General features: G+C 40.2%; 1 protein-coding gene across 1 annotated transcript in view; it reads right to left on the bottom strand.

The window, feature by feature from the left end:
• Positions 1–7,678, bottom strand: part of LOC143277581 (dixin-like) — a 42,057-nt gene extending 34,379 nt beyond the window's left edge. The window contains exons 1-2 of the mRNA XM_076582460.1: positions 7,162–7,678; positions 1,728–1,857 (exon numbers count right to left, since the gene is read on the bottom strand). Of these exons, the coding sequence (XP_076438575.1) occupies positions 1,728–1,857; positions 7,162–7,248 (217 nt within the window). The 5' untranslated portion in view covers positions 7,249–7,678. The remainder of the gene's footprint in view (positions 1–1,727; positions 1,858–7,161) is intronic.
• Positions 7,679–10,792: the final 3,114 nt, after the last annotated feature.

Here is a 10,792-nt window from a genome sequence, read left to right on the forward strand (position 1 = left end):
GGTGGGTGAGTCACTGATTGTGGATGCTGGTGATCGGTTGTTTGGCTGCACAAACAGTGTGACAAACCATCACCATGGATCTGAACATCTCTCAACGGGCACAATAGCCGAGTGGTTAAAGCGTTGGACTGTCAATCTGAGGGTCCCAGGTTCGAATCACGGTGACGGCGCCTGGTGGGTGAAGGGTGGAGATTTTTACGATCTCCCAGGTCAACATATGTGCAGGGCTGCTAGTGCCTGAACCCCCTTCGTGTGTATACGCAAGCAGAAGATCAAATACGCACGTTAAAGATCCTGTAATCCATGTCAGCGTTCGGTGGGTTATGGAAACAAGAACATACCCAGCATGTACACCTCCAAAAACGGAGTATGGCTGCCTACATGGCGGGGTAAAAACGGTCATACACGTAAAAGCCCACTCGTGTGTATACGAGTGAACGTGGGAGTTGCAGCCCACGAATGCAGAAGAAGAAGAAGAAGAACATCTCTCAGCTATTAGTTTATTTCATTAATATCTAAGATAGTACATGTGCTCACCTGAAAGAGAGAGAAAGAGATAAGGATACGGATACTTTATTCAATAAAGGCCATGGCCCCTCATGAAGGGGGTACAGTGAACAAGTGAACCAACATTCCAAAACAAAATCTTACCAACGAAAAAAAAAGTAAATGATAAACTGCAAATGCTAACCCCTGGAAACCGGATGATGCACAATTAATAACAATTAACTATATAATGCACTGTGAAACTTAAACGCCTTATATAAGTAAATAGCAAAATGTTTCATAACAGTTTAATCGGTTGATGACATAAGCATGGCAAGTCAAAATAAAGCAGAGTGCCTATAAAAAAAAAAAAAAGTTTTTGTGGAATTAGCTTATGCCTATAGTCATTCAAAACAGGGCAACACAACACAAAGTAAAGTTCAGTTTCTTCAGCATGTTGGCATAAGGGACAAGTAAGATCAGAGAGACAGAGAGAGAGAGTGTGTGTCACAGAGAGAGAGTGTGTGTGTCACTGATTGTGAACGCTGGTGATCTGTTATTTGGCTGCACAATGAGGGTGACAACAAATAAAGTTGATTCTGACATCACTCAGCTATTTGTTTATTATTTTATAAATCTAGGATAGTACTAACCGAGAGAGAGAGCGTGTGTCAATGTGTACATGTGTGTGTGTGTGTGTGTCACTGTGTGTGTGTGTGTGTGTGTGTGTGTGTGTGTGTGTGTGTGTGTGTGTGTGTGACTGAATGCGAGAGAGAGAAATCAATGAGTGATGAGTCACATGAGACAAACCATTCACCTCAATACCTTAAGACAAAGACACACAAGACAAACCATTTCACTTCAGTGTCCGTAAGACAAACACACACACACAAAAACAAATCATTTCATCTTTCTGCAATAACGTACACCACAAACAACAACAAAAAATCACCTCAGTTCCATTCGTTTAGGACAAAGACACATGACGCTAAACATTTCACCTGAATACCATTAGACAAAAGTCACACAAGACAAAACATTTTACTTCAGCTTCTAAAACAAATCATTCACCTTTATGCCATAAGCCACAAACTACAAAAAAAAAAAAAAAAAAATCACCTCAGTGCCATTCATTCAGGACAAAGACACACGACACTCAACATTTCACCTCAATACCATTCAAGACAAAGCCACACATGACAAAGCATCCACCTCAACGACAATATTATCACCATCCTCACAGACAATCTCGATGATGTCAGCAAAGACGACGCCATCGCGCATGTCGTGTCGAAGGTCTTCAATCAGGTGAGCGCCGGCTTTCTTCTTCAGCTGAGAGTTGACCCATGCCATATACGCACCCAGCTGTTGCTGCACACGACATTTACTTAGTGATTGATTTGTATGAACACACACACAAAAAGAAGTTTCTGCCTCAGTCACAGACAAAGTCTAGACACCTGTCGAAATATTAGGCCAATACTCCAAGTACCCAAGTCCAAATCCGTAAGTGTCAGAGCAGAAGTCTGATGCTCCAACTTTAGTCTGTGTCAGAACAAAAACGTGGATGCTCAATATCTAAAAGTTCTATAAAAACAAAGGTCTAGTAGACTATGCTCCAACTTTGAGAACAGAAGTCTGATGCTCCAACTCTGAAAGTTCTGCACAGTGTCAGAACAAAAACATGTGTTCAATGTCTGACTGTCAAAACAAAGGTCAAACAGACTATGACAAACTTTGAGAACCAAAGTATGATGCTCCAACTCTGTCAGAACAGAACTTGGATGCTCAATGTCTAACTGTCAAAACAAAAATTTAATAGACCGCTTTCAGAACAGAAATCTGATAAGCTATGACTGTCAGTATTGGAGCAGAAGTCTGATGAACTAAATCTGTCAGAGCAGAAGTCTGATGAACTAAGTTTGTCACAGCAGAAGTCTGATGAACTAAGTCTATCAGCACAGAAGTCTGATGAACCAAATCTGTCAGCGCAGAAGTATGATGAACTAAATCTGTTAGAACAGAAGTCTGATGAGCTAAGTTTGTCACAGCAGAAGTCTGATGAACTAAATCTGTCACAGCAGAAGTCTGATGAACTAAATCTGTCAGAGCGGAAGTCTGATGAACTAAATCTGTCTGAACTAAGTTTGTCAGGGCAGAAGTCTGATGAACTACGTTTGTCAGAAAAGAAGTCTGACGAACTAAATATGTCAGAGCAGAAGTCTGATGAACTAAGTCTGTTGCTACTGGAGCTGGAGCTGAAGTCTGAAGAGCCAAGTCAGTCAGAAGTAGAGCAGAAGTCTGATGGGCTAAGTTTGTCAGGTCAAAAGTCTGATGCTCCAAGTCTAACATTCAGAACAGAAGTCTGATGAGCTGAGTAAAGGTTTTTACAGCAGAGGTCTCACGCTCCAAATCAACTGTCAGAGGCCTCAGGGATGAGTTTGTCAGAGCAGAAGGCTGATACTCCAAGTCTAACATTCAGAACAGAAGTCTGACGGGCGCCATAGCCGAATGGTTAAAGCGTTGGACTTTCGATCTGAGGGCCCCGGGTTCGAATCACGGTGACGGCGCCTGGTGGGTAAAGGGTGGAGATTTTTACGATCTCCCAGGTCAACATATGTGCAGACCTGCCAGTGCCTGAACCCCCTTTGTGTGTATACGCAAGCATAAGATCAAACACACACGTTAAAGATCCTGTAATCCATGTCAGCATTTGGTGGGTTATGGAAACAAGAACATACCCAGCATGCACACCCCCGAAAGCGGAGTATGGCTGCCTACATTGCGGGGTAAAAACGGTCATACACGTAAAAAAGCCCACTCGCGTATATACGAGTGAATGTGGGAGTTGAAGCCCACGAACGCAGAAGAAGAAGAAGAAGAGAACAGAAGTCTGATGAGCTGAGTAAAAGTTTGCTACAGCAGAGGTCTCATGCTCCAAATATGTATGAACAAAAAAACCTGTCTGATTTGCTTATCCCATGTCTGTCAGAGGAGAAGTGTATGCTCCGAGTCTGTCTGCATAGTCTGTTGCTCAAAGCCAACACTCAAACAGAACTCAGAAGCAATGCACCCAGTTTAACCACTCACCAACACTTAAGATACTGTCCCTACCAGCAACGTGACCAAGTCAGAAATACTTGTGAACAAGTCACTGATGACTAAATGTCTGATTTGCTTATCCCATGTCTGTCAGAGGAGAAGTGTCTGCTCCGAGTCTGTCTGCATAGTCTGTTGCTCAAAGCCAACACTCAAACAGAACTCAGAAGCAATGCACCCAGTTTAACCACTCACGAACACTTAAGATACTGTGCCTACCAGCAACGTGACCAAGTCAGAAATACTTGTGAACAAGTCACTGATGACTAAATGTATGTGTGTGTACAAAAGACAATGCCGTCAGTGGGTTTTGGTTTGGTTCTTGTCTGCTTGAATTGTAATCTTTTGTGAACGACTGCACAGAACCAACATAGATTCCAAAGATCCAATGCCTGAGATTCAGACATTATAAACTTTGTTGGATAAAAAAAAACTGAAAAATACTGAGCACAAATGGAAAACAATTATTTCAGCTGAACTTTCAGATGTTGCACATTTACACTTACTGAGACCATTGGGCTCATGTACGTTTGTGTTTGTTTGACTGTGCTTTCATATCTGTGAAACTGCATGTTTGGTGCATATCTGTTATGCATGTGTGGGTGTATGTGTGAATGTGTGTCTTCATGTTTTACATTTATTTGCTTATTTATCATCATTGTTGTCTTATTTATTTATTATTATTATTGTTATTATTACCTTTTTTATATTGTAATTATTTATTTATTTATTTATTATTTGCTTATTTATGTACGCTTATCTATTATTTATTCACCTTTTTTTTTTCTTTTTTTTTCTCAAGGCCTGACTAAGTGCGTTGGGTTACACTGCTGGTCAGGCATCTGCTTGGCAGATGTGGTGTAGCATATATGGATTTGTCCGAACGCAGTGACGCCTCCTTGAGCTACTGAAACTGAAACTGAAACCACTGGCAAAATGCACTATGAGCATACAGAGAAACTTTGGGGGGAAAGAACATACTCAATCAACCAAAGAATTATTTGTTGACCCTATTTTTTGTGTAATGAAAACACAAAAATAGGACAAAGGACTGTTTACTGGAATCATCGGGTTATTCAAAATATTTACTTCATTAAAGACTGAATAAATCCAGATTGCACATTTATGTCACACTAACAATTCAAACTCTCTTATGATATGCTACTGACTTCATAGTGTGCACTGGATGTATAAGAGCAACACGTAATGTGCCGATAAAATAGGTTTGCATATTGATGGTAATGATATTCCAAAACCGTTGCCAATAAATAGTAGAACTGATTCCAAGAGGTACAAAACCATATCATAACTTGCTTCCTGATGAGCTTAAACCTAAATCAGTAAACTGCTGTAGCAGTTACTGAATTAGAGCACAAAACTAAACATGGAACCTGAATAAAATAGAATATTCAGAAAATAACAAGATTAAAAGAACTCAGGAAACCAAATTAAAATGGTTAGTTCATAGAATCTTGGCCACAAATGTACTCTCAAGAATCTTGGCCACAAATATTATAGTACTTATACTTTTAAACAAGGGCGTGACAAACAACTCCAAGTGAACGTTCTGCAAAGAAATAAAGGACAGCACACAACGTATGTTCTGGGATTGCAGTTATGCTAAAATGGTCTTGAAAAAATGTTCAAACAAACTTTGAAGTGATTGCTTTGTCAGCAATTCAGGCTTGTCATAAAGTGTGTCATGTGGCTATGACAAGCATGTTGAATGCTGCACAGTTTACAATGATATTGTGCTCCTACCAAAGGTTGGGTTTTTTTTAAAGTTCTGTTCATCTTTTAAATCTCGTCTCAAAACTCACCTTTTCCCTCAGCAATAAGTTCAATTGTGGCAGGTCCACTTCCTTTTCGTTAGCTGTGCTTGACTATGTGTGTATACATATGTATGTGTACATAACTACATGCATGTATATGAATGTGTATTGTGTGTGCGTGTGTTTATGTAAGTTTGTGCCTGCCTATGTGTGCGTATGTGTTAGGGTAGCTGTTAGATACACATGTATGTTAAAATGTATGTATGCAGAGTGTGTGTGTGTGTGTGTGTGTGTGTGTGTGTGTGTGTAGTCACATTTTGGTGTGTGTATGTAACATAGATATGATGTATTATGTTAACAAAAGTGTTTTTGTAAAGCACCTAGAGCAGATTTCTGGATAGTGTGCTATATAAGTATCCATTATTATTATTAAGTGTAAGTTAAACCAAGTGCTCCAAGGTAGGAAACAGCAGGGTTTATTTACTATAAGGAGATGACAAGTAATAGGTTTCTGGCTGACTGGTTTTATTACAAATGGCTTGTAACAACCTCAAAAGAAATATATATAAAGATGCCAATGAATTTGTCTACAGGTACATCTTTTCCATTCAGTATGCCATATTGAAATATCCCTTGTGCAGTGCTGTTACCTGTGGCTGTCATCATTATTATTGTTATTATTATTATCATTATCATAACTAATACTATTATTATCATTATTATTCATATCTTCTTTTTTCTCTTTTTTTTTAGACAAGGAGGTGTACTCTTGTGTTTTGTTTTTGCTTAGTTCTCATTTCACTATTCCTTATTTGACAGAGATTACAATTTAATCCAAAAATGAACAGGACTCAGAAAGGTTTTGTTGTTGTTGTTTTTTTTCCATTAAATATCTTTTTTTGTACAATGTTTTTCTTGAGCACTAATATGAAACAATATAATATTTATGTTGGTTGTCTCTCATTTGTTTTTGTTTGTTTCTTTTCTCTTTTTTTTTTCTTCCATGCTATTTTGTTTTTTGTATGTTAATTACTTCATTTGTCTGCTTTTACATTCCATTGTTGTCATTTTTCCTCAACATACAAAAGATGTAATGTTGACTGATAATGAAATGTTGAATTAGAAAAAAATAATACTAGTAATAATAAGTGGAGGGGGAAGTAGAATGGAGGAGAAACCTGTTTAAAGCGATTAATTCAACTTGAAGGAATTAGTCAAATGGGTTTGCTCAGGCTTGTTCAATCTGCTTTCAGTTTTGAGTTTTACTTCACACACACACTGCAAAAAGTAAGGCCAATCCTTTACTTTAGCTCTTTCCAAAACACCTTTCTGTCGTGGTAGTGTAAATAAGTTTTCAGCAGTCACTCTACATGGTGAAAAGCAATCTGTTATTCAATAAATAAATAAATAACTATCTGAAAAAGATTCTAGACTACACTGCTATTAAAATAAGTTTAAAACATCTAAAAAATTTAGTTCAGTTGAGGTCATAACAGAACTGTTAAAGGCTGCAAGCACAGCACAACTCAGATAACATAAAAAAAACAGGACTCAGTTTAATTTTGAGTATCATATACTGTGATGTCTTCTCTGTGCATGTGTGTACATACATTTGCGAGTGAGTGTGAGTGTAAGCGTGTACGTGAGTATGAGTGAGTGAGTGTGAGTGAGTGAGAGAGAAAGAGAGAGAGAGAGAGAGAGAGAGAGTGTGTGTGTGTGTGTGTGTGTGTGTGTGTGTGTGTGTGTGTGTGTGTGTGTGCGCGCGCGCGCGCTCGTGCTTTGAATAAAAACTGGTCAAACATACCTGTGGTTCTATCCATGTTCTGGATTCATCAGACCCCATGGGTGATGTTGGTGAAGTGGAGCTCATGCTGGATGCCATACTCGCCATATTGACAATTTTTCTTGTTATTCAAACTGTTTTCACACCTCTTTAATATGCCAATAATTTACATTATTACGTTGCATCATGAGTAATCAACTATCATAATCTGCACTGTCTTTGGCACATTTTCTCGTGCGGCTGTGCGCGTGTTTTCTGCTGCAGGTCAAAGATAAGCAGGCCTTTTTCCAACCGGAATCGCGAAATGAGATCGACAATCACAGTCTGGAGACTTCCGACAGATCATCCACCGATCCAATCGATTAGAGCATCCCAATCACAGAAGAACAAGAGATTGTGTGAAGACAGACTCCGATGCTCTCAGACCACTCTAGTTATCGACTGATCAACTTAGCATATTTCATATCTTCCGTTTGCACAAAAAGTTACACTCTACCACATTTTTGAATACCCTTCCAAACAGTATCTGTCGATCGACAAAAATTCCAATGGAATACGTCTACTATTCACAAGTGCGCGTGGGAATGGGCTATTATGTTGAACGACTTGAATATGGAACGATGATCACCAAGTCAAGAAGAATGCTCTCCCCATTCTTTTAATAAATTAACAAAAATGGCCGCTCTACTCTCCAACCCATCTTTTTCAGTGGCAAACATTACAGAGTGCTCTCCACTGAATACAGTCAAGCACTTTGTATGAAACGATTTTCCCACGACCGATTTGGAGGGGGGGGGGGGGGTTGTTTTTTTTTCGCTCTCTCCCATAAAAGGCATGTAAAACTACTTTATCACAACAAACTGAACAAACGCTGTCATGCAGTGTCTACCTGACTGCTGAACAATATGTGCATAAACACGACACATTACTGTGGAAATTGTGTGTAATGACGTTATGTCTTCAGACTTTACAAAATCAGTGAAAGAGTTTCAGATATAGTTTCGCGGTGTGGAACACGTATTTGTAATGTTAACATTTACAGATTCACAATCTTACCAAATCTTTGAGTTTCAGATACAGTTTCACGCCAGCTGTGGAACACGAATTTGTACTGTTCTTTCTCTGTCTCTGGACCTTGTATTTGGAATGAACTTCTTCTTTCGCTTCGTCAGGTCTCCGCACTCAGCTCTTTCAAGTCTGGTCTTAAAACCCAGCTCTTCACAAGATAGCCTCCCTCCCCTACCTCTTCCTTGTCTTCAAGCACTTTTCTTCAGTTTTAGAGTTATGCATGCGTGCGAATGACTGGTGTGACAGCGCTTAGATTTGTCTCTGCACAAGATTCAGCGCTACTATAAGTATTATTATTATTATTACTCAGCTAACATTCTTGTCAAATCTATCTTTCCAAATTTATACTACGTTCCCAAACATACAGTTAATTAGTCAATTGCAAAACCTGTGCACAAAATTGAAATAATTCCCGGATGTGAGTGGGGGTGTGTGTAGTGGGGGTTGTAGGCAGAACTATAAAAGCGTCAATAAAGACCACTGAGAGATGTGAGGGGCCGGTGAGGGGGTCGTGCTAATTATGTCATTGCCAGAAACAATCTTATCAGTATAACTGGTATTATAATGACTAATAATATTGCTGTTAATGCGAAAATAAGCTGTCAACTGAACTGCGTGTTATACTGACAAAATAAATACTGAGGTATATATATATATAAATACAATAGATAGTAGTCTATATTCTTCGTTGCAAAAGAAAGCCAAACTGATCAATGTCAGAGTATCAGTCAAGTTACGATAGCACGCCATATGTGACCGAACACAGTAGAGAAGAAAAAGAAGAAAAAAACTGAAGTGAAAAAGAAAGAAAAAAAAGTGAATAAAGGAAGGGGGTCAATGACTGGCAGTTACGTTTCAGTTTCAGTTTCTCAACTGAAGGAGGCGTCACTGCCTTCAGACAAATCCATAGACGATACCCCACATCTGCTACAGTATACTAGTAGGCCCATCACTGCCTGACCAGCACTGCAGCATAACCCGAAGCGCTTGGTCCGTCAGGCCTTGAGTCTTGCATGAACGTATATTTGTGTATCTATCAAGGTGGATGTATCAGTGACTTCAGTCAACAGAATTTGCCAGAGGAAATTCACTTACGTAGCGATGGGTTCTTTTTCAGTACGCCAAATGCCACGTGACGGGCGTGTGCAGCACATAGGACCTTCGTTTTTTGTCAGTTTCATCCGAATGACTAGACTCTCAGCGGTTTGATTTTCTACTGAAATCAAAACTAAGTTGGACTGAGAAAGGGTTCGAACCTAGACCCTAAGTAACGGACACTGTCAGTAGTTGCAGATAAGCGTCAACCAAACTGCAACCGTCCTCAGTGGCGGCCGCCGTCAGCGGCAAAAATAAAGGAAATAGTCTGGGATGCAAAAACTTTTTGTTTTTTGGCAAACAGATTGGCCGCGTTTTACAGCTTATCAGTCATTCATGGACTATTGATTAGTAACTCAGTGAGGATCCCTCTCGATCCTATCTTACACTTAACAAAATAAAATGTCGGCAGTCTCTACTGACTCAGTGTACTCGGCCGTCCCTCCCGCCGGCCCTCCTCCACTACCACCCACTCTCAATGAGAAGTGGAATGCGCAGACTGTTCAAGCTCGAAGGCCACGGTGTGAACACACACACACACACACACACACACACACACACACACACACACACATAGAGAATTATCTAATACTTTATCTTCAACAGTATCAGTATCACTATCAGTAGATCAAGGAGGCGTCACTGCGTTCGGTCAAATCCATATACGCTACACCACATCTGCCAAGCAGATATGCCTGACCAGCAGCGTAACCCAACGCGTTTAGTCAGGCCTTGAGAAAAAAAAGAAGAAAAAAAAAAAGGGACAAACCAAAAAGTATAAGGGTTTACGTATAACATGGCGTGATTAGTTGTTGTTGTTGTTGTTTATAACATATAAACACGTCACATCAATGTTATCACCACTCCATAATTCTCTGTAGGCGGAATGTCGGCCGTGCTGCCGCTTGTACCAATCAGTGTCACTCCGTTCAAATCTTCGACTTAAATTCCAAGGAATCGAAGCATACTGACAGGTTCATATGAGCAAGAGGTGCATTTGCATGGGGAAAAAAGTGCAGAAGAAATGGGGAAAAAAATAAACAAAAGTCAACTGCCCGACTGCAATAGCCAAGTGGTTAAAGCGTTGGACTGTCAACTCTGAGGGTCCCGGATTCGAATCACGGTGACGGCGCCTGGTGGGTGAAGGGTGGAGATTTTTACCATCTCCCAGGTCAACATATGTGCAGACCTGCTAGTGCCTGAACCCCCTTCGTGTGTATATGCAAGCAGAAGATCAAATACGCACGTTAAAGATCCCGTAATCCGTGTCAGCGTTCGGTGGGTTATGGAAACAAGAACATACCCAGCATGCACACCCCCGAAAACGGAGTATGGCTGCCTACATGGCGGGGTAAAAACGGTCATACACGTAAAAGCCCACTCGTGTGCATACGAGTGAACGTGGGAGTTGCAGCCCACGAACGCAGAAGAAGAAGAAGAAGAACTACCCGACGTCAAAATGCTGCTTGTGTCGGTGCTAGTACTTCGA

Source organism: Babylonia areolata, chromosome 34 (genome assembly GCF_041734735.1).
Source record: "Babylonia areolata isolate BAREFJ2019XMU chromosome 34, ASM4173473v1, whole genome shotgun sequence".
Taxonomy (NCBI): Eukaryota; Metazoa; Mollusca; class Gastropoda; order Neogastropoda; family Buccinidae; genus Babylonia; species Babylonia areolata.